We start from the raw sequence: 23,890 nt of genomic DNA, 5'->3' as shown, positions 1-23,890 counted from the left end.
GAGTAAAAAAAAATCCGGCGAGACAACTGAAAGGCGAAATCTATTAAAGACAAGATAATGGTATTCATTGCCCTTGACAATCAAACGTTCTCTGTCATGGGTGATGTTGGCTTTCGCCGACTGGTCGAGCACCGGTACACACTACCAAGTGAGCTCTTTTTCGATGTTGCTGTACCGGAGTTACATAGTAATAGCGCCACTGCTATTAGATTCACGACATGCATACTATGGAATGCCGTTTGGGTCTTTGCGTGTCAAAAAAGATAGAGTAGCACTGTCAAAGCTGTACAAAACTTGTCTGCAAACACCGGCCACGAACGACATGTTTACAATACCGCGTTGGTAATAAAGTATAATTTGTTCGGCCGCAACTTCTGGGGTAGCTAGCTTTAACTTGGTACCTAGCTAGCACCAATACAAGCAGCCTGAAAACAATGACCAGTAGAAACTGCAGTCATTTTCATTTTTCTTAGCAATGATTTAGGAATCCTTGTGAGTAAGTATTAGCTAGTTTGCCACTTGTTGTTTGCCTATTGAAATTGAACTTCACTTCATGAAAATAAATAGCTAGCCAGCTACTTAACCCTGTTTCCCAAAGCTAACATTATAAGCAGTCAGCTAGCTTCATCTGGCTAGTGAGGCTCGACCCGGACCGGGTTATGTGTTGTGAAGCTAGCCACAATAAGGATTAGGCACAATAGTGGAATTTGCGGTTTGCCTTCAAAATAAAAGTATGTCATTGACAGTAATGTAAATGAATACAAATAGTAGAATTATTCCATACTTTTATTTTGAAGGCTAACCTTAGGCTATCCCTATCCTTAGGCTATCCTTATTGTGGCTAGCTTCACATAGATGGGTCCGACCACCATTAAATAAGAACTGCCTTATAAATTTGGGTTATTTTAGATTGCTACATAGTCAGCTAGCTAACTATAGCTACTGAAACAGATTGTCGTTTAGAATTTTTTGGGGGGAAGAACATTGTTTGCATCCATGAGCTAGCTAACTTTTTTTTTATGACCAGCACTAAGTACGCGAGACAACTTACCAGTATCATAGCGATGAATCGTTGTGACACATGAAATACGAGTGATAGTGTAATAACTACTTTATTATTATTTTTTTGTCATATTCAGATCCTGGTTGGTCAACAAGCTTATTTGACACGTCAAATAGTGTTATTTGACGTGCATCTTTTTTTGGCACTCAAAGACCCAAACGGCGTTCCATAGAAATAAATCTTGGTTGAGAATGAAACGACTTAAGAAATGATCAACAAAACAGCACAGCAAGTAAGTGAAAGAAATGGGTTTTGATTATGTTTTACTGGTAATGGGGACATGCATAAATGGCAACAAAATAATTTGTGTGTGTGTGTGCCCCTTTTTATTGAACTAGGCAAGTCCGTTAAGAACAAATTCTTATTTACAATGACGGCCTACCCCGGCCAAACCCGGACGACGCAGGCCAATTGTGCACCGCCCTATGACGGCCGGATGTGATGGAGGCTGGATTCGAACCAGGGACTGTAGTGACGCATCTTGCACTGCCTCGCAGTGCCTTAGACAGCTGCGTCCATGTGTGTGTTAACTATTAACTACAGTTAACTATTTAACTGTACTAGAATGCATAAAAGGCTGCAAAAAATGTATATCGGTATAGTTTTCTTTTTGGCAAGGAAAATATCAGATATCAGTCAAATGTCATATCGGTGCATCACCAGCTTTTATACTTACAAGACCATCAGACTTGATTGAGCTGTTTTGTCTTGTAGTAATGTGGTGCATTATATAATAACATCCTTTTTTGGTCAGTACGATGCCCAACATAACAACAGGTGGTGGTGTGTTGGACACAGTAGCTCAGATAGATAGAGCCTGTCTGCATTCCTAATTTCTGTAACTGTTAGCTTACCTGTTTTATATTGACATAAGCTCAGAACCACTTGTGTTTCAAACATGGTCCTGTTTAATCAATTGCTTTGCTGATCAATGGACAGTTCATTACTTCTGTAAAAATAATATGTAGCTTAGTTGTTTGTACTTGTATTTATTTTTGTAATAAAGATAGTGATGCAACAATAATACACATTTACAATATCAAAAAATAGGCTGTTTGAGAAGGTTTGAATCCTAAGTACTCTGCCTACACATACTGTAGTTTGAAGTACAATACCAACATAGTTACTGTAGTAGGTCAAAGCTGTGTGTTGGTAAAACCTTGGTAGAGCATGGGTGGATTAGGTATTGTGCTCATGTGAATTTCCTTTTTCAGCTTCAGACCAATGCTTACCTCTCACTTAAAATATAGTTTTTTGGGTTTTAATTTCCATGTTTTTTATGGAAACAGTAAAAGTAAACCATAATGGCAACAGTAGTTGTTAGTATTTACACTGCTCAAAGAAAAAAAGGGAACACTAAAATAACACATCCTAGATCTGAATGAATGAAATATTCTTATTAAATACTTTTTTCTTTACATAGTTGAATGTGCTGACAACAAAATCACACAAAAATGATCAATGGAAATCAAATGTATCAACCCATGGAGGTCTGTATTTGGAGTCACACTCAAAATGAAAGTGGAAAAGCACACTACAGGCGGATCCAACTTTGATGTAATGTCCTTAAAACAAGTCAAAATGAGGCTCAGTAGTGTGTGTGTGGCCTCCACGTGCCTGTGTGGCTTCCACGTGCCTGTATGACCTCCCTACAACGCCTGGGCATGCTCCTGATGAGGTGGCGGATGGTCTGAGGGATCTCCCAGACCTGGACTAAAGCATCCGCCAACTCTTGGACAGTCTGTTGGTGGATGGAGCGAGACATGATGTCCCAGATGTGCTCAATTGGATTCAGGTCTGGGGAACGGGCGGGCCAGTCCATAGCATCAATGCCTTCCTCTTGCAGGAACTGCTGACACACTCCAGCCACATGAGGTCTAGCATTGTCTTGCATTAGGAGGAACCCAGGGCCAACCGCACCAGCATATGGTCTCACAAGGGGTCCGAGGATCTCATCTCGGTACCTAATGGCAGTCAGGCTACCTCGGCCGAGCACATGGAGGGTTGTGCGGCCCCCCAAAGAAATGCCACCCCACACCATGACTGACCCACCGCCAAACCGGTCATGCTGGAGGATGTTGCAGGCAGCAGAACGTTCTCCACGGCGTCTCCAGACTGTCACGTCTGTCACATGTGCTCAGTGTGAACCTGCTTTCATCTGTGAAGAGCACAGGGTGCCAGTGGCGAATTTGCCAATCTTGGTGTTCTCTGACAAATGCCAAACGTCCTGCACGGTGTTGGGCTGTATAAGCACAACCCCCACCTGTGGACGTCGGGCCCTCATACCACCCTCATGGAGTCTGTTTCTGACCGTTTGGGCAGACACATGCACATTTGTGGCCTGCTGGAGGTCATTTTGCAGGGCTCTGGCAGTGATCCTCCTGCTCCTCCTTGCACAAAGGCGGAGGTAGTGGTCCTGCTGCTGGGTTGTTGCCCTCCTACGGCCTCCTCCATGTCTCGTGATGTACTGGCCTGTCTCGTGGTAGCGCCTCCATGCTCTGGACACTACGCTGACAGACACAGCAAACCTTCTTGCCACAGCTCGCATTGATGTGCCATCCTGGATGAGCTGCACTACTTGAGCCACTTGTGTGGGTTGTAGACTCCGTCTCATGCTAACACTAGAGTGAAAGCACCGCCAGCATTCAGAAGTGACCAAAACATCAGCCAGGAAGCATAGGCACTGAGAATGCACGTGGTTATCACCTGCAGAACCACTCCTTTATTGGGGGTGTCTTGCTAATTGCCTATAATTTCCACCTGTTGTCTATTCCATTTGCACAACAGCATGTGAAATGTATTGTCAATCAGTGTTGCTTCCGAAGTGGACAGTTTGATTTCACAGAAGTGTGATTGACTTGGAGTTACATTGTGTTGTTTAAGTGTTCCCTCTTATTTTTTTGAGCAGTGTATTTAATATTAACAGTTGATTTTTCCAGAGGGAAGTGAAAAAACAGAAACCCACTTAAGTAAATATGTAGTAAACTGGATTTTATTCCCTAATCTCTCTTAAAACAATTGAGCAAGCTCCTGGAAAATACACCCGATTTTGGTCTTTATAAAAAGCTACGGTCTTGATGAACAGCTGAGTAGTAGAATCAGGTGTGATACTAGGCTTGAAAAAAACAAAAAAAAACATGCATAACCCTGTGGATCTTCAAGAGCAATTTTGGTAACTCCTGATACAAATACTGCTGTGAAACACCTGTAAAATAAAAGTACAAAACACTCTTAAGAAAAATGATTTACATATCTGACATTGGATAAGTGCTATAAATCCTTTAGCTACAAATGTTCAGTAATTCTGTACACCGCTGTCCAACTCCAGTAAAAGCCCATACATTCCCACATTTATAAAGGGTAGTATAAATATGAAAACAGATGTGAATACTCACAAATTTGGAACAAAACAGATTTTAAGTATTGTCCGAAGTACCATGTGTACTGCGTCCATTTGAATTTTTTGAAGTCGTTTGTCAGCTCTACATGGGCCAGCTTGCATTTCTCCTTGACTGGCGCATGCCCACAATCCACCACTCTGCCATAAAGCACTGTGTCCTTGGGCAGTACCGTAGGGATAGCGTGTAATGTGCATTTCAGAGAACCGGTCAACGACCTCTTCCTTTAGAGTCTGAGAGCAGGTCTCTCCTCCGTTATAGCAAAACGCACGCAGTAGTTCACACCACCACACTCACTGACACTTGCCTGCCACTCCACGAACCCAAAGGCTGTTTTAATTGCCACTTAATAAATTAAAGTGTGTGTGTGGCGGGAATGGGCTGTCAAAACTATAAACAAATGAATGGTCCAAATGTATCCTCCGGGAGGCCAACCCACACTCTTCAGATCTATAGACTGATAACTAATGATTACACTACAAATCCTGTTCTAATAAAATGTAGTTAGACAGACCATTTTAAATGGAGTCTGGAAGCGTCGGTTCCAAAATGATTTGGTTTATTCACTCTATCCTGATTGAATGTTTGTTTCTCACACTTGGTTGAAATACAATAGTCTAAAACAGTTGATTTTCTGAAAACCGACTCATGTAATAATGTAGTTAAGTTAGCAGGCATGCAATTTTATTTGGAATGCGTAGCAATGGCGCACAATTTAAGCAAGCAGAGAGGGGGTTCGATTAATCTGGCCCAGGGTACACCGGGCTATGAAAGTGGGGAGGGACGGAAGATAAAGTGTTTTAATCAAAAGTAATCCATTTAGCACGTGAACACAGAATCCTACTCATTACTACACGTGCTTACCTACTACTACTCCATGCTTAATTTGAGTTGACTGTCAGAAAGAGCGGGGCACCTGGCTCACGCCCAGGACCCGCACCCCCTAACTACTTTAATTGTGGATGGCGACTTTTGAACACTGAAAAGTAACTCGACACCATTTTAATCAGTCAGTACAAATGTTGATTATAATAATGACAAGAAAGCAGGAAATATACCGGACCTGGTAAATTGTCTGATGCTAGCGTGCATTTGCTTACTTGTAGTGCACAACTGAACTGAGACATGTGCATTTGGGGTTGGAACAACCATTCAACCATTGATTATATGCGGTTCATAACTACACTGAACAAAAATATAAACGCAACATGCAACAATTTATTAGATTTTACAGAGTTACAGTTTAAAAAATCAGTCAATTGAAATAAATTCATTAGGCCTCATCTATGGATTTCACATGACTGGGAACAGATATGTTGGTCACAGATACCTTAAAAGTAGGAGCAGGGATCAGAAAACTAGTCAGTATCTGGTGTGACCACCATTTGCCTCATGCAGTGCAACACATCTCCTTCGCATAGATTTGATCAGGCAGTTGATTGTGGAATGTTGTTCCACCCACTCTTCTTCAGTGGCTGTAGTTGCTGGATATTGACAGGAACTGAACATGTCGAACCAGAGCATCCCAAACATGCTCAATCTGTGACATGTCTGGTGAGTATGTAGGCCCTGGAAGAACTGGGACATTTTCAGCTTCCAGGAATTGTGTACAGATCCTTGCGACATGGGGTCGTGCATAATCATGCTGAAACATGAGGTGATGGTGGTGGAAGAATGGCACGACAATGGGCCTTAGGAGCTTGTCATGGTATTTCTGTGCATTCAAATTGACATCGATAAAATGCCATTTGTTCGTTGTCCGTAACTTATGCCTGTCCATACTATAACCCCACAGCCACCATGGGGCACTCTGTTCACAATGTTGACATCAGCAAACCGCTCAGCCACAAGACGCCGTAGACGCTGGGATTCTTATGTGAAGAGCACACTTCTCCATCGTCCCAGTGGCCATTGAAGGTGAGGATTTTCCCACTGAATTGGGTTACAACGCCAAACTTCAGGAGGTCAAGACCCTGGTGAGGACGAGCACACAGATGAGCTTCCCTGAGATGGTTCCTGACAAATTGTGCAGAAATTCTATGGTTCTGCAAATCCACAGTTTCATCAGCTGTCTGAATGGCTGGTCTCAAACGATCCTGCAGGTAAAGAAACCAGATGTGGAGGTCCTGGGCTGGCGTGTTTACACATGGTCTGCTGTTGTGAGGACCTCCTGCCAAATTCTCAAAAATTATGTTGGAGGTGGCTTATGGTAAAGAAATGAATATTATCTGGCAACAGCTCTGGTGGACATTCCTGCAGTCAGCATGCCAATTGCACGCTCCCTCAACTTGAGACAATTGTGGTGTTGTGTGACAAAACTGCACATTTTTTGTCGCCTTTTATTGTCCCCAGCACAAGGTGCACCTGTGTAATGATCATGTTGTTTTATCAACTTCTTGATATGCTACACCTGTCGAGTGGATGGATTATCTTGGCAACGGAGAAATGCTGCCAACAGGGATGTAAACAAACGTGTGCACGAAATTTGAGAGACCAAGCTTTTTGTGCATATGGAAAAATGTTGGGATCTTTTATTTCAGCTCATGAAACATGGGATCAACACTTTACATGTTGCCGTCATATTTTTGTTCAGTGTAGCATATTGTTTCTTAATAAAGCAATTTGTTTTCTCGGCTATGGTTTTTGTTGTGGTCTGGGTTGTTCTTAGTCAAGAAAATGTAGTGTAGCTAACTTATTTTACCATAGCTTGGTCTATGGCGTATTCTACCTAGCTAGTTTTCAATGCCCATTGTAAGGCAGCTAGCTAGCAGTGTGACCGTTTCCCAAAGTTTGGCATTGGCTTTGATCCTGCTTTGAACCTATTTAGCTAGCTAGTTTTGTGGAACAATGTATGATCTATTGTGGTGCATGAGCTGGTCATATGTGTTAGTCTTACATTGGCTAACGTTAACTGGCTATCATAGCAGCCAAGGATGTTCACTATCTTATTTCTGCATATTTGTTTCTGCTTTGATTACACGCAAGTGTCTAGGTCAGTAGTTTACACATGATGACTTCAGCCTTATATGAAAAACCTTACTTGGCAAAATATAGCTAGCGTTCCTTGTTTGTTGGTTAGCATCCTAGCCAACGTTAGCTCTCATCTGACTGACCTAGCTAATTAAAACAAACCCACATTCATTGGCTAGTTAGCTACCCTTCTTTGCCTGTTAGCTACCTGACTAACAATCAGCTGACTGGTGTTAGCTGCTGGACTTTGGACAAGCAACCTAACGTTAGCTAGCTACCTAGCTAATCAAAATGTATGTTTGCATTTATTGATTAACCTCAGCTTGAATACAACTATATAGCTAGCTATCGACAGTAGCCTAGGTTTTTGCATACACTTATGACTGGCATCCTGGTGCAAGCAGCTGTGTTGCTATCACCCCCACAATAATCTCTGTCTCGCTCTCTCTCTCTCTCCTTTTCTTTATCTCTTTCTCTCTCGCTGTACAGTATGTACTGTAATCTCCTTTCTCATCACTCCCTGCTCACCCCCTGCTGTTTTTAATCACCATTACATGTCCTCCTGCTACTGTAGTAATGAAAAAGATGACTGTCAATTGAAGTTAACCCTGAGAACCAACATGTGAATTGTTTATTTTGCTGCTTCCATGCCTACCACCCACTAGGCTGCACAACCAGACATGGAGTTAACTGTAAAGATGACGAGTAAATTCTCCCAAGGCTTATTTTGGAAACCTAGACCACCAGTTCATCCTATTGTTTTAATTAACAAAGTGAACAGCCTGGTGAGAGGGGAAGTGATGCCACAGTAAAACCAGCCCCGTAGCCCTGCAGCAGCTGACATAGATATGAATCATGTTCAGCTACAGCTCAATTAAAAACGCCACTGTCTTACCCCTTGCCGAGTAAGAGGTGGTGTGAGAGCGAGTCTGTCCTCTTGGTGTCCTCCTCTAGGCTTTATCTTCTGATCTCAATCTGAACACATACTGGCCACCTGCAATCTGTGTCATCTATCATTACTGCAGGTGGTGGGAGAGGATGGGCTTTAAGAAAGAAGGGGAAATAGTCAGCTAACATGTACAGATTATACAGTGTGGTGGTTCGTTCAAATATAAAGTGTCTCCCACATTTAAAGTAAGGTGTGTGTTTGTCCTCTGCCAGAGATCTACTGCTGTGGGCTGCTGAGCACCAGGAAGAGTGACTGCACCGGCCTGCCCCAGTCCATGTTGGTGAACCCTGAGAGCCCCCAGCAGAGGGGCCAGTCCCACAGCATGATGAGAGGTAACACCTCTCTCATCAGCTGGTACAACAAGGGACACTTCCGCTTCCTTACCAACGCCTACTCACCCACCAAGAAAGGTAAGGAGACCTGCTTTGGGACTGATGTGATATTACCCATGTTTTCTTTGTCATACATTTTCATTCAGAACTTACATTCAGGGGGATGTTTAAATGGTATTCAATCATGGGCATAGATTTTAGAGTGAACAGCCTTCAATTTTAAAGAAAAACGTTTCTCTTTATTTTGATCATGTCGACCTACTCTGTCAATATAATGCTCTGAAATTAAGCATCATTATGAAGCTCTTTAGGGCTGACTGATACAGTATGAGTCACCACCCACCATTGACATGATGTGGATTTAACAGACCACAGTAACTCCTAGTTGTTAATGCACTCGTAATCTACCCTGTAGACTGAGAAACCCTGTTGTAGCACCTCATCACTCTGTCTCTCCCTGTATGAGTGATGTTCAGAGATAATGGAAATGGGAGAAAATCCCTGTTGCATGGCATGTGAACGGCTCTCACCCCACACATTTAATCCCATTTGTAAAATAAATTAGGTGGGAAAATGCATTACATCTGGATAGATAAACAGCAAGGATACAGAGTAGATGAGTGGAATTGAGGGTTTGGATTCTGTTCATGGCTGTGTTAAAAGAAGTGCTGAATTTTTCAAGTGTTTGGGAGGATTTTTCTTGTTGAATACAATCTGAATTAATCCTATAGAAGAGCAGTGGTCACCAACTTGGCGGTCGACTGATCCATCTCCAAGGCATTCTTAGTCGATCATCAAACATTTCTGTAAAAAAACTCAACGATAAAGCTTTGAGCTCTTTTTTTTTTTTTTTTCCGTTTCGTGCTGTTGGTGGTAGGTGCACTTGAATTAGCAGCCCTAATACCAGGAAGGCAAAGTATTCCCATTTTGAACCATTTCATGTGTCTGAAGGTAGAACTTCATCTACACGACAGGCTCAGAGAACAAATCAAGTGCACCTATAGGCCTACGACTGGCCAATCAGATAGCTCAGATCACCACGTCTGCACAGTTTCCTCGATCCATAGACTAAAACATATTTTAAATTTTTATTCACAAAGTTGAGAATTCTAAACTTTTAAAACCTTGACTAGAGACTCAACGAATACAGCAAAGAGCTTCTGTTTTTATGAGTAAGTTCATGTTTGACAGTACTGAATAACAACTTAATCAACACTTTGTTCAACACTTTTATAAGCATGAAAATGCACGGTCTCCCTACTTCCACTCACGCTACAACCAGCACTGCAGCTGTAATGAATGACTATAGTGTTCCCGATAAGCTTGCGTTGTTATTATTAGCGGCTTGCAGCTTCTTCTTTTTTTATATAAAGTAATATTTCATTTTCTCTGGTCATAGGAGTAACAACATAAATTGGTGCATGAGGCAGGAATAATGCAGTGTGACTGGAGTCTTACCATCAGTTGGAAGACTGTGCCCCATTTTCTCAGCGGAGGGAGAGCAAGGGGACGGTGACTGTGGTGAGAGGCACCACCCCTGCTCCCTCCCATCAGACTGACCATCAGATGCAGGCCATCAGTCCAGTAAAAAAACTAAACTCATGATAATGCTCACTCAGCCGGGCCTCACAAGTATTACAACAAATGAGCTATTACAAGTGTGATCATATACCAATTTAAAAAATATACAATTTCAAAATGGTCTGAGAAGAACAACATTGCAGAGCAATTCAAGCATAGCCGATATGCAGTGATAATGTATTAGGCCTTTAGCCTACTGTACAAAGCTCATTGCTACAGAACTGTTTTTAATGGGTTAATGTTCTTTGGCTTACGTTTTTTAAGTCATGTTTAAAAAATAAATAATCTGAGCTGTAGATCTCACCTTGCATTTTTACTCAAAGTTATCTTGACCCAGAAAAGGTTAGTGACCACTGCTATAGAGGATGTAGGTTATTTTTTGTTAGTTCTCATTGTCCAGGACAAATTATATCTGACTACAGATAATATAAGAACCCAAAATACAGCAAAACACAACCCCCTCCCACCCCAACCTTCGGTGTGTCCCTCCTATCTTATACACACTAGACTAATTATGTTGTTTGGATGGGTAAGTGGTGGTCATAACATTTCATTATAGCTACAGAGGGAACTATTTTACCTTTTGAATAAATAAACCACTGTATCATTGTTGAAATGGCTATGAAATGAAGTAATCATGTGAAAGACTGAAGCCTAGGGAATAGTGACGGAGTCGGACATATTTCCAGATTTAGACTTTATCAAGTCTGTTTCCCGATTTTATATTTTTAAATTCTGTAAAAAAACTTTTCTGAATATGCGCTTACTCTTTGATCTTGCGTTTCTTTTTCAATTTGCCCTCCTGTAACTTTCCAATTTCCATTCAACATTACACTGTAGGACCTGAGTGAAATCTAACATAATTAGCATTAGATAGCGGAGGATAATTTTAATGGAAGTGAGTCAGCGACAGATGGAGGTTCAGTCAAGAAGAACATATCAACGACCTGCTAATGGCTCAATGTGATCCAGGCGACTACTAGACTCATTCCCTCGCAGCTACCTCCATAATTACACTGTAACTCCTCATGTTCATCTATTTTTCATGTGGTACACCCATGATCTGTTTTAGCTATTAGGTTGATACTTATTGTTTATTCTAGCTACACTAGTAAGCGCGCAGTCATATTTTGCTTGTTAGAGAGCAATGTATTTTCCACAGAATATATTGGTTATTTTGAAGCTATAGTGAGAAACCATATTAGACTTTGAGGCATTCAGTCTAGTTATTTACAGCATCACAACTGCACTCTTTATCCAATTTACTTTACTGTTATGTGCAAGATAATATACATTTTTGTATTATAATTTGTCACTGAGTTGCAATCTGAAAAAAACTCCCATTAGTCCTGTTTGAGTCATGTGTTGGGTTCTAGGGGTGATCATCAAAAGGAAAAGTGGTGAGATTCCCTGTCCGCTGGCTGTGGAGGCCTTCGCTGCACACCTCAGTTACATCTGCAAGTATGACGACAAGTACAGCAAGTGAGTGAATACTGGATGTAGTCAGTTGTCATCCTGGGAGAAATGTGTTTGCCTATATGAATGTTCATCATAGGACAGGGGTGGCCAACCCTCCTGAGAAGCTACCCTCCTGCAGGCTTTTGCTCCAACCCTAGCTAGCACACCTGATTCTACTAACTGCTAACGAGGACATTGATTAGCTGAATCAGCTGTGTTACAATGAGGTTGGAGCTAAAGCCAGCATACCCAGTAGTTCTCCATGAGGGGATTTCACCCCTGGATTTTTGTAGGTCAAGTGTATTGAAATGTAAGATTTGAATATGGCAAACTGTTCTGTTGTTCCTACAGCTTTGTGTGCCTTATTTCAAAGTATTTCAGGCTGCATTGGGACACGACAGCGGTTTCAGCTCTAAGCTCTCCTTCTACTGTGCTGCTAAACAGCGAGTCAGCCTGACTCCCCCTGTGGTGGGCCCATGCTGGGTGCTCACACACTACCCGCCATGCAAGTCAGGCTCAAGTGAATCCTTCATTAATAATTCAGTCACAGCCAGACATTAATTGAGGAGGATCACTCTATAGCATTCCTTATCAGCCTCAAGCCAGAGATGGGGTTCCGGGTTTTCTTTTTGCAGTTGCGATGTGCAGAGTCGGATTAGACCGTACAACACCTGGAGAAGGAATTACATCGATGTGATATAGCCATCTTCTGAGATGCACAACGTGAGGGCAAAAAAAGATGACCTGGGACACCACCAGGAACTCCGATGCCCTGTTTAAAACCATACACTATAAAGGAATGAGATTTGAACTCCTAATTGCACAGTTATCACACAAGTTTCTGTTCAAAGCTTGTCATGCAATGGTAAGATAAGAACATGAGCTGCATACTGTGTATCCATTGGAATGCCAAAGATACTTAGGTAACAATTTGGATAGTCCATCTGCAGATGTTCTAGACTATCTACTAACCCTAGCTCTAACCTTAACCCGTACCCTAACCCTTATTCTAAACACTAATTGTAACCTTAGCAAGCATTTGCTTATCAGCAGATGGTTTGTTGATAGTATGCCCATTTGTAGAGCAGCTACAGATCGAAAAACCGGACTATCCAAGTAAAGTGTGACCAATACTTGTTGCATTAGCAATTTATAAGAAGATACCATGGAAAAGGTCATCCCTTTTTAGCATGGGACAGTAAATACATCCATAGTAAATCTACCTGCATTATGATTCCATCTGAGTTCATCAAGTGGAACACATTTAATAATCTGGACTTCCTAATCCACTGGAAGTGACACTTCATTGCAGGGCAATAGACTGGCTACTGTCAAGGGCCCACCCAGAGATGTCTATGTCACAAATGGAGAACAGTGCCAAGCGACGTTAACACTGGTCAAAGACAGAAGACTTCAATTAAGGAGACAAGCAGAGTGATAGATGGGATGGCTCATCACACACACACACCAGGGAGATTGGCTCTTATCTTCTCACCCTCTCTAACCTCTCACTGCCTCCAATTAGTTTGGACAGTAATGAGATGGTGTTCTGTAGCTCAGAGGACAACACTTGTGGATGTGGAGGACTGCAGATTACATCTGGAGAGCCAGAAACAGGGATGTTAGCTGAATATCGCTCCTCCTCACCACTAACCAATGCCTCACACTTAGGAGGATATCTGGTCTCCATGACTGTCTGTGCTTCTGTCCATCGTAACTCTGTCTAATTTCAGATGTCCAGTCAGATAACTGTATGTGATGGACATCAACATCTGACACACATTATCAAATTTCCAAGATCCCATATAGCCAATCAGGGTTGGTCTTTTTTTATTTTTTCCTTTCAGGTATTTCATCTTCCACAAGCCAAACAAAACGTGGCAGCAGGTGTTCTGGCTGACCATCAGCATCGCCATAAACAACGCCTATATCATGTACAAGATGTCCGATGCCTACCAGATCAAGCGCTACAGCCGAGCTCAGTTTGGAGAGAGACTGGTGAGGGAGCTACTGGATTTAGACGACTGCTCTCCTAACCAGTGAGGCGACCACATAATCTTTGTAATATACGCACACACACACTGTGTACACACACTGTCACACGTACCCACAAACACACACTGTTCATCACATGCAAAACACTAACACACACTAACCAAAACACTAATAGATCTGTTCTTTACAATTGTAGACACTGGGATAGGTCATTCCTTAAATGAAACAATATTTTAACAGTGCCAAGTCTGGGTTAAATGGGTTGGGGGACCAAACCTCCAGGTTTGGAGAGCATGTCTATAGTTTAGTCGGAACGGTCTATAGATTAAAGTTTCTTTACTGAGGCACAAAGCAGAGCCATTGTACAGTACACATGTCTCTATTGTTATTGTCACAGGCTGCATGACAAAAACGCAGTTGGATAATGTACTGTTGTTCAATGTGCAGATTTCTTTAAAAAAGATCTGGTTAAATATTGTTTCCATGTAGAACAATATCACTCTGTAATGTAAATCTATGATTCTATTCGACCACCTATGGAGCAACATCGGGTGTGTTCTCTCCACGATAGACCTGAACCACTAAGAAGAAATACTGTATGTGTGTATGTCGGTAGGTATGTATGTATTACAGTACCAGTCAAAAGTTTGGACGCACCTACTCATTCAAGGGTTTTTCTTTATTTGTACAATTTTCTACATTGTAGAATAATATTGAAGACATCACAACTATGAAATAACACATATGGAATCATGTATTAACCCCCAAAAAATATCTACATATATTTTAGATTCTTCAAGGTAGCCACTCTTTGCCTTGATGACAGCTTTGTATACTCATTGCATTCTCTCAACCAGCTTCACCTGGAATGCTTTTCCAACAGTCTTGAAGGCGTTCCCACATGCTGAGTACTTGTTGGCTGCTTTTCTTTCACTCTGCGGTCCAACTCATCCCAAATCATCTCAATTGGGTTGAGGTCAGGTGATTGTGGAGGCCAGGTCATCCGATGCATTACTCCATCACTCTCCTTCTTGGTATAATAGCCCTTACACAGCCTGGAGGTGTGTTGGGTCATTGTCCTGTTGAAAAACAAATGATAGTCCCACTAAGCGCAAACCAGATGGGATGGTGTATTGCTGCAGAATGCTGTGGTAGCAATGCTGGTTAAGTGTGCCTAGAATTCTAAATAAATCACTGACACCAGCTCCTCCATGCTTCACGGTGGGAACCACACATGTGATCATCCATTCACCTACTCTGTGTTTCACAAAGACACGGCGGTTGGATCCAAAAACAATTTCCACTAATATCCTTTGCTCATGTTTCTTGGTCCAAACAAGTCTCTTCTTCTTATTGGTGTCCTTTAGTAGTGGTTTCTTTGCAACAAATCGACCATGAAGGCCTGATTCACACGGTCTCCTCTGAACAGTTGATGTTGAGCTGTGTCTGTTACTTGAATTTATTTGGGCTGCAATTTCTGGGCTGGTAACTCTAATGAACTTATCCTCTGCAGCAGAGGTAACTCTCGGTCTTCCTTTCCTGTGGCTGTCCTCGTGAGAGCCAGTTTCATCTTAGCTCTTGATTGTTTTTATGACTGCACTTGAAGAAACATTCAGAGATTTTCCGTATTGACTGACCTTCATGACTTAAAGTAATGAATGACTGTCATTTCTCTTTGCTTATTTGAGCTGTTCTTGACATAATATGGACTTGGTATTTTACCAAATAGGGCTATCTTCTGTATACCAACCGTACCTTGTCACAACACAACTCAATTGGCTCAAACTCATTAAGAAGCAAAGACATTTCACAAATGAACTTTTAACATGACACACCTGTTAATTGAAATGCATTCCAGGTGACTACCTCCATGAAGCTGATTGAGAGAATGCCAAGAGTGTGCAAAGCTGTCATCAAGACAAAGTGTGGCTACTTTGAAGAATATATTCTGTTTTGTTTTACACTTTTTTGGTTACTACATGATTCCAAATGTGTTATTTCATAGTTGTGATGTCTTCCCTATAAATCTACAACGTTGGAAATAGTAAAAAATAAAGAAAAACCCTTGAATGTGTAGGTGTCCAAACCTTTGACTGGTAATGTGTATCTACATATATATACACGTGTGTGGGGATGTGTGTGTGTATAAGCCCAGGATCCTTCCATTATGTTTAAATTAATTATGGAGGAGTAGTCTGCACTACATCTCATTACCATCCCCCGTCCAGAGCGCTTGCCATCTTGCTGATGCTTAATACCTGAAATGGTAAATGTCCTGCTTACCAGGGTAATGCTTACTGTACTCAGTAACTTCATATCTCAGTCAATAGGAACTATGCAACTGGTCATCAGATCATATGTCTGGCAGTCCCTATTCTCAGCCAATTGGTTCATCGCTGTATATTTGCAACATCATTGAAAATTCTGGATGGTGTGACTTGTGTTCAGGTTTTGACTGCAAAGGAAAGGGTTGATGATATGATAAATTATTCTCGTTCTTGCCAATGATGACCACATGAACGTTAATTTGGATGAAGCCTACAGTTGCTGTACAACATGACTACCGTCTCCATATGGTGTAGGCTTGGATAATCAAGAGCTGCAGGGGTCAGTTCAGTTCAACTCTAGATAAACACTCTGAATTGTCCACAGCAAACCCTCACTCTCTGACAGACCACACAGACTGTTTTCAGTTCAGTTCATCTGGTGATGTATGATGAGCCTCTGGCTCAGCTGGGGAGCTAAGAGTGTGGCCCATATCCAGTGTGCCAGTGTGGCCCATGTCATCATATAGGCCCACTGTAGTCACATCCATTGTCCAAACCCTGGAAGCAAGCCTGACATTGATCTATACAGTATGTAAGTTGAGTTTAAATTAAACATTACATACCGTCAGCCAATAATTATCTCACTCCAATGATGTCACTAAAAGATGGAGAGAAGAAAACACCAGACCCACAGAAGTTTGTCAATGTTTTTCCTTTCAAAGGGTCTTAGGAGAATGGATCCTCCTGATCTGCCATAATGACTTTGTGAGGCTGTGGTCTTGCCTCTTGTGTGGGGACAGAATAGCAACCCACTGTGTTGTATGTTGAGCTGTTTTAAGTCAGTTAAGTGAATGTCACCGTGGATTAATAATGTATTTTTGGCCAATAGAGAATGTACTGTCCGTGTAAAAGTGAAATCAATGCTTTCAATTGTGTGCAATTCCAAAGTCCACGCACACAGGCCTATTTTGTCCCTTGGCCGATAACATACAATCGTGCTTATCCGCTCCTTGCCACTGGGACTGTGTTTTTGATGTGTGAAGTGTTTGGGAGATTTGTACAACTGAGGCAGAGTTGTCCTAGCTAGGGCACTACTCATGCACTTTCGATGGTCCTGCACTTTAAAGCAATTCAATAACGGTGTTTACTAAATATCCCTAGCTTTGATGAATTCCTATAATTAATGGTGGTACTAAATGCTTCCCCAGAAAATAGATGAGTTAATGACTCACTTTACTCTGAAAATCTGTTTTGTCGCAGAACACTGAAGGTTTAACCCTGTTTCATTGCTATCGCCTGTTTCCTCTAATTATTGAGAGCTTGACCATTCTATGAAGGAGCAGGAAATCCATTTGGAATAAAAAAGGGTAATTATTGTCTGAGTGCAGACTTCTGCAACTGAGTGCTACAATATTTATGCAGGAATGATTTAAAGGGGATCAATGAAAGTACACGAAGAGGATGAATACTACAAGCCAATGAAAAGGAATTATATTCTAAAAACATTATGAATATTTACCAAAATATATGATGTGCATATGCTATTGAGGTACATTTGTTTTTGTGTACTTATTAGACAGTACAAGTGATTATAGTTCTATCAGGTTCTTCACTTTAAGGTAAGACACATGATTGTGATTTTTCACCTTTTCCTTTTCCCCAAAACAACATTGTCGTTCTTGTGTATGTTTGTTTGTGTGCGATCACTAGTTCTGTGCACTGATCACTGTCTGAAAGATTCTCTGACATGCCATAAGTATGTTAATGATGCTAATAACAATGCTCTTTTGTTCTGAATTGTTATATTGATAGACACCAAGAAGTATGCATGATAGTCAACAACCTTTTCAAAGTAAACACTTCAAAATCAAATATATAATCTCTTTAAATTGTCTGTTTGCGGTATATCTTAGTCATGAAGTCCTTGGATGTGCTCTAAAATGTTCTGTAAGTGTAGTGTTACTAAGCAATGTCTATTAGGCCACATTTAATGTTATTAATACCACCATGGCCAAGTAGAGAGCAGATGACTCGTGTGGTGATCCGTTATTGCTACTCTGAGTGATTTCATGAACCAATTATAATCAGGAGAGATGGAGGGCTGTTAATCCCCCTCCCCCTGTATTCAGTTTCAATCAGAACTGCTTTAGTTTAAATTCTCAGGTTGAAAATGTATGATCTACAATTTACAATAAGATAAAATATGACAATTTATTTTATTGCCCAGCCATGTATTAGATATATTCTCAGTGCCTTTTACATAGAACATCTCCTTTTCTTACCAGGCATTTCATGCCAGTATCATGTGGCAACTTCAGATGACTTCTGCAGAGAATATCTAAAAAATATATAATTTATTCAAGATGGATAAAACAAAAGACAGTTTACCATCTGTATAGTGCATCTGTGTTCATGAAATTATTTTCTCACTCCAGGATTAGATAACTAGGTTTATAGTTCAACCCTTACAACATTTGGTTCTTTAAAGCAATCTACTAGAAAAGACAACAGACATAAACTATATCAACGGCCAAGCCATATCCAAATCCTGAGGCCAGATATGATTTTTTTTATCATCATTGGCCATTTATCATTTCCTGGAATGTCTTTGTGTCAATCTGATGTCACTGTAATTCCTTAGCTTCTAAGAGGCAATATTAATTTACCATTGCTCTGTAAAATCATTGAGGTCAGTTGATTGACAGCCCACTCAGTCTATTGCCACATGCCATCTTCTTTCCTTCTGGTATTTGGTGGCAGGTAGCCATTAGTGTTGGGCCAATAACTGAAAGGTTGCCGGATCGAATCCCCGAGCTGACAAGGTAAAAGAAAATGGGTCGTTCTGCACCTGAGCAAGGCAGTTAACCCACTGTTCCCCGGGCGACGAAGACGTGGATGTCGATTATGGTAGCCCCCACCCACCAGAGGGGTTGGGTTAAACGCGGAAGACACATTTCTTTTGAATGCATTGTTATACAACTGACTAGATATCCCCCTTTCCCTATTTACGGTTGTTTTCAGACCCATAAAGCATATAGAGCGCCAATACCATGGTACCACTCGTGCACCCGCCTCCACCCGTGGCCGTTAATGGACAAACTGAGACTGCATGCAAGTAAGTTGGCTAGTCAGGCAGCGCAATGCCCATTGGGTCCTTTTATAGTTAGTAAAAAGCCAACACATTTTGTGAATGTTTTTCATTCAATACAGCCTCCACTCTGCATTAGTGATCAAGACTGCTGAAATACATTTTAATATGTAATCTAGAAATTTTGGACACCATTTCTTAGTAATTTCCATTCTAAAACACAGTGGAAGATTACAATATGTTAAAGTGTAATGACAGTGGCAAGAAAATAACATGTCTTCTGTAGGCCTATCGTGCACTCTGGTGATTGAAAGTCTAAAGTTGGGACCTGAAGATGTATGATTGAGACAGTCAAGTAAATTAACTTTGCCGACCTCAGGGCTTCATTATTTGCTATTAATAAAAAATACAATAAGGTGCTATCAAAATACTGTAAAAAATGATAGATAATATTGAAATATGTGCTCAATCAATGGTCAGTAGAAAAGTTGTCAAGACTAATATTAAGGGTAGTTAGTAAAATGAAATCTAGTTCCAGAATGGTGTATTTGACATTGTACTAATATGTATATAGCTCATGTAAGCTGGACCAAACTTCCTACCGTATCGGATTAATTCTATACAACACACAAACTGCAATGTATGACTGCTCTGGGAATGTTGTTGAAACTGCTTCTTGTCCTGTGTGTTTTTCATTGGTGGAGGAAAAGTGATTGCTGTATCGTGCGTGTTTTGTTATTTCTCCTCATTGAGTGTGTATGTAGCCTATTGTAAACCTTCCCTCTGTGATCTTCATGTTAACAGTACACCACCCTGATGGACTTTGTGAATCGTATGTATACCACCTGAGTTTACACCATGTTGCTAATAAATGTTCACGATTTTATACACCACCAGTGTCAAGAGTTTATGTAGGCCTTAAAGGTTCCCTTAACAAAGGCTCCCTTAACATTATACACCTTCTAAATTATACTTTTAGATAGTGACCAATATGGGCATATCACACTAGCACCCCCTGTGGGCTAGGTGCATGTCTAATGTGCTGTGCTGTAGGTAGTAGTGGGTGACAGATGGTCAGTTTATGGCTGCTGAGTCATCAACTAATGTCTGTTACATTACCCTGGGATGTGATGAGCATTACACATTAAGTACAAACCCTTTAGTTCCCACTGGCCATGTACATGCAAGGAGCTGGACCTTAATTCCATACACTCAACCATTTGATCTATACTGTAGCTCCCGTTGCACGGAAATCGAAACGTATCCATTAAGTGGCATTATTTTTTTACACACACACGCGGGAGAGCTAGAGAGGTGTGTGTGTGTGTGCATGTGTACACACACACACGACTTAACAAGTATGCTGTCCAGAATGGGTAGATTGGAAATCAGACACCGGATCTTTTCTGGCCTTTTCTGTTCCCTGAGAATGACTGCATAGCAATGAGAGCATGCAGGTCAGGAAAACTGATTTGAATTGTTTAGTTACAGCCATCATTAAAATCCAAGCTTTATTTCTCATTGCATTCCTTGAAGACTTAGTAAAGAAAGTCCACACCTCTTATATAAATGCATTTATTTAAGTTAATCATTTTTCCTCATTTAGTTGAATTTGCCATAACTATAAAACAATGAATTACAAGCGCTGTACAGTAGACCAACTCACTAGTAACTGCTGTTGCTTACAGTATGTGTATATAGACAAACGTACTGTATATACAAAGATATACACTTAAATGTTACCTCCATGCTGCCTCCCTTGCCACTGATTTGAATCAATCCCATTTTCCTACAGCAGAAAATAGAGGAACAAACCGTATTCAATATCCCAAATTACAATTTCTTGTGATCAATAATTTGGTTCGAGTCATCATTTAGTCAATCCCTCACCTAAACTTGAAATCACAAATTGTATTGACAATGGAAATCAAATAAGTAAATAACTTTGGCACATTGTGCTATGTAAACATTTAATCCAATTAAAATGTGGCTGTAATTCTACGATTTTTTTTTTCCCCTCCGTAATTCCTAAAGTGAACAGCAAACTTCATTTTCACACAAGTCTTACTAAAAAGGCTTTATTCAATACTTGAACAACCGTTGCCACCATGTAGACAATGTTCACACAAGCAATCCCATTTAGTACTGTAGGCCTCCCTCTAACCAGCTGAACTTTCACATTTGAATTGTTACAATTGACATGATCTCTGAAATTGTTACAATTTCAACAGTGATGTGATGGCAGACAGCTCATACCATGTGCAACTTTTCATAATCCTACTAAACCTCTCTCACATGGGCGGTTACAACACCCCATAGTCCTGCTCACTCAGATCTCACACTCTGAACTGCAGATACTGCAGGTAAAATATGGGATGTTACCTCTATCCCCTGCTCCACACCTCTTACTGTGGGATACCTCATCTCTTTGGCATTTTTGAAATGCAATACCTCCACACAAGTTAGAGATGGGAGCTGTTGCATCTGTTTTGTCGTTGTGATGCTTGTTTCTATACCGATGGTGGTTGGAGTCTCCCTATGTATACGAAGGATTGACCAGAATGGTGTAGAACAAAGGGATATATGCATATATATATAATGAGGGCTCACAAAATACAGACAGCAAATATTACTGAATAATTAGTAATTTGCTATTCTAGAATAAATTAATCTATTGAAATTGGGGGCATCCCAACCGAGACAAACAATGCCATGTCAATGGATGAATCTTTGCTTTCGTAAGTCGTTATAGGCTCCTTTGGCCATCACATTAGCGGTGGGTTCTGCTGCCCCTCAGAAACGAACAGTGACGTTTAAAGTACCACATAAATCACAAGCTAATGTATTAACCCAATCAGAATACACCCGAAGCAGATGCGAGCTAAATGCACAACAATGATACTGAAATAAGAACATCTTATTGCTTTTCTCCCTTGAGTCCAGTTAACTATAGCCGAATGACCTCCCCTCCTTCAAGAAACCTGTTCACTAGCACACAAAAACACATTCCCCTTTACAGTATGATGGATATCAAAAAAGGCAAAGACATCATTCACAAAGCATGCGTGCAATGTCGAGACAAACAAAAGGACAGAAAAAAAGACGCTCAAGTATTGGTACAACATGCAACACAAGGCCCTCTAATGTAAATGCTGTCTTTGTCGCTTACCTCAGATGAAGTGTACTTTTCTAAAATGGCAAATCACAAATAGTGACAATAAGGACTCCAATGTATACATACACTGTGTGTGAGAACATTTCAAGAACACTTCTAAGAATGGAAATGATGGTTCCAACATTACCCTGTAATAAACTCTTTACTAATTTGTATGATGTTGTTACCATGGTAACACACACACTGAAAAGGGAGAAGGGAAAAAAATCGATACAGTAAGTAGATACGTTTTTACTCACAAGAGCACAGTCAAGCAACGAGTATAAAGAAATATCAGTTCAATTTACTGTGTAACTTAGTTGATTATTCTACAGTATAATTGAACAAAAAATTATTAAATGTCTGTTACAAATGAATCAATAAACTTGGAAACTACTGCTTTTGCAAAGAAAAAAATACATGAATGATAAAAAATAAAAATGTTTTCCATCCAATTGTGATGGGAAAAAGAATGAAGAGTCGTAGCAACAAGTGCTACAATCTGATGACCCAGCAGCGATACATCCACACCCTCGACAACTCCTGGCCCCAAAAGTATCCATGAGAGACCCGCGAAGAGCACCCTTCTGATCAGACGACGCACCTTTTTACAACACGTGTGACAGGAGCAGGATGAAAATTCTGTATAATTGTAGAAGAAAAAAACTGATTTTGTTCTCTCCATCTCTTTACTGTTCACTCTGTCAGAACAGCCCACCAATCAGTAGAGAGTGTTTCAGTGAATGAACAGTGCGTAGAGTCCTTTCCCTTCTACCAGCAGGACCTTTAAGGGGCCAAACCCAACTGAAACCATACCAAAACTATCAGCTTTCTTCCTAGGCCGTCTCGGTCTAGTCAGGGAACCTCTGTGGAATACGTCTTTTACATTCAACAAAGATAGATTACTTGAGAGAGGGAAGAGGACAACAAAATAAGTCGCATCCATTTCAGAAACGCAGTGAACTTCAGTGGAAAGAGAAACTTTAAAAGAACACGTTAAAAAAAACACAAAAAAACATCCAGAAAGTTAATTCCATTTCACCTGCATTAAGAAAAATAACATTCACTTTCCAAAGAGCAGGACTAAAGATGAAACACTGAGGTATATAGTTGAATGGAAAGCATCATCATCCCACTTGGTCTGTAGTTTCATATCCTTCCCTCTGTGTGTTGTGGCCCCTCTGGGGGCCTCCGTCTGTCCGTCCATCTGTCCGTAGTTGTTGCTGGGTGGCTCTAGTCTATGTGGCTCCGGGGATGAGAGCAGGAGGTGGTGGTGGAGGAGGTGGTGGTGGGGACACTGTCTCTCTCTAGAGTTGGAGGTTGAGAGTGAACTTCCACTGCTGGTTGAGGTTGGGGCTGCACACCTCCACTGTCAGCCCTCCAGTGCGTGCACTGTGGCTGTCCAGGCACAGGTTGCTACCCACGTGCCGCAACTTAGAGTTGCTCTCAATCTGCTCCCATTTCTGGAGACACACGAGGTGGGGACAGGAAGGGGGAGGTTGGGACATGGGGGAAACAAGGGTGACATCAGTCACAGGTTTGTATGTACTGTGAGTACTATAATCACTAATGGTTTCAATTGACAGTGAGTTTATGGTGAATTATCTACAGTGCATATCAAAAGGGATCATCCCA

At 41.0% G+C, this 23,890-nt stretch overlaps 2 protein-coding genes across 3 annotated transcripts in view; one reads left to right on the top strand and one right to left on the bottom strand.

Moving 5' to 3' along the window:
* The window catches only part of LOC109870067 (piggyBac transposable element-derived protein 5-like), a 35,204-nt gene extending 15,213 nt beyond the window's left edge, over nt 1–19,991 (top strand). Inside the window, exons 5-7 of the mRNA XM_020460389.2 lie at nt 8,593–8,790; nt 11,670–11,775; nt 13,599–19,991. Coding sequence (XP_020315978.1) covers nt 8,593–8,790; nt 11,670–11,775; nt 13,599–13,794 — 500 coding nt within the window. The 3' untranslated portion in view covers nt 13,795–19,991. The remainder of the gene's footprint in view (nt 1–8,592; nt 8,791–11,669; nt 11,776–13,598) is intronic.
* LOC109870196 (polypeptide N-acetylgalactosaminyltransferase 2-like) overlaps nt 19,602–23,890 on the bottom strand; it is a 96,765-nt gene continuing 92,476 nt past the window's right edge. Inside the window, exon 16 of one of the 2 annotated variants that reach the window (XM_020460600.2) lies at nt 19,602–23,718. In XM_020460600.2, coding sequence (XP_020316189.1) covers nt 23,563–23,718 — 156 coding nt within the window. In that variant the 3' untranslated portion in view covers nt 19,602–23,562. The remainder of the gene's footprint in view (nt 23,719–23,890) is intronic. The other variant, XM_020460602.2, reaches the window with a different exon arrangement.

Source organism: Oncorhynchus kisutch, linkage group LG25, assembly GCF_002021735.2.
Source record: "Oncorhynchus kisutch isolate 150728-3 linkage group LG25, Okis_V2, whole genome shotgun sequence".
In the NCBI taxonomy this organism is placed as follows: Eukaryota; Metazoa; Chordata; class Actinopteri; order Salmoniformes; family Salmonidae; genus Oncorhynchus; species Oncorhynchus kisutch.
Note: the sequence above shows the minus strand (reverse complement) of the source record. Positions and strands in the feature narration are given on the sequence as shown.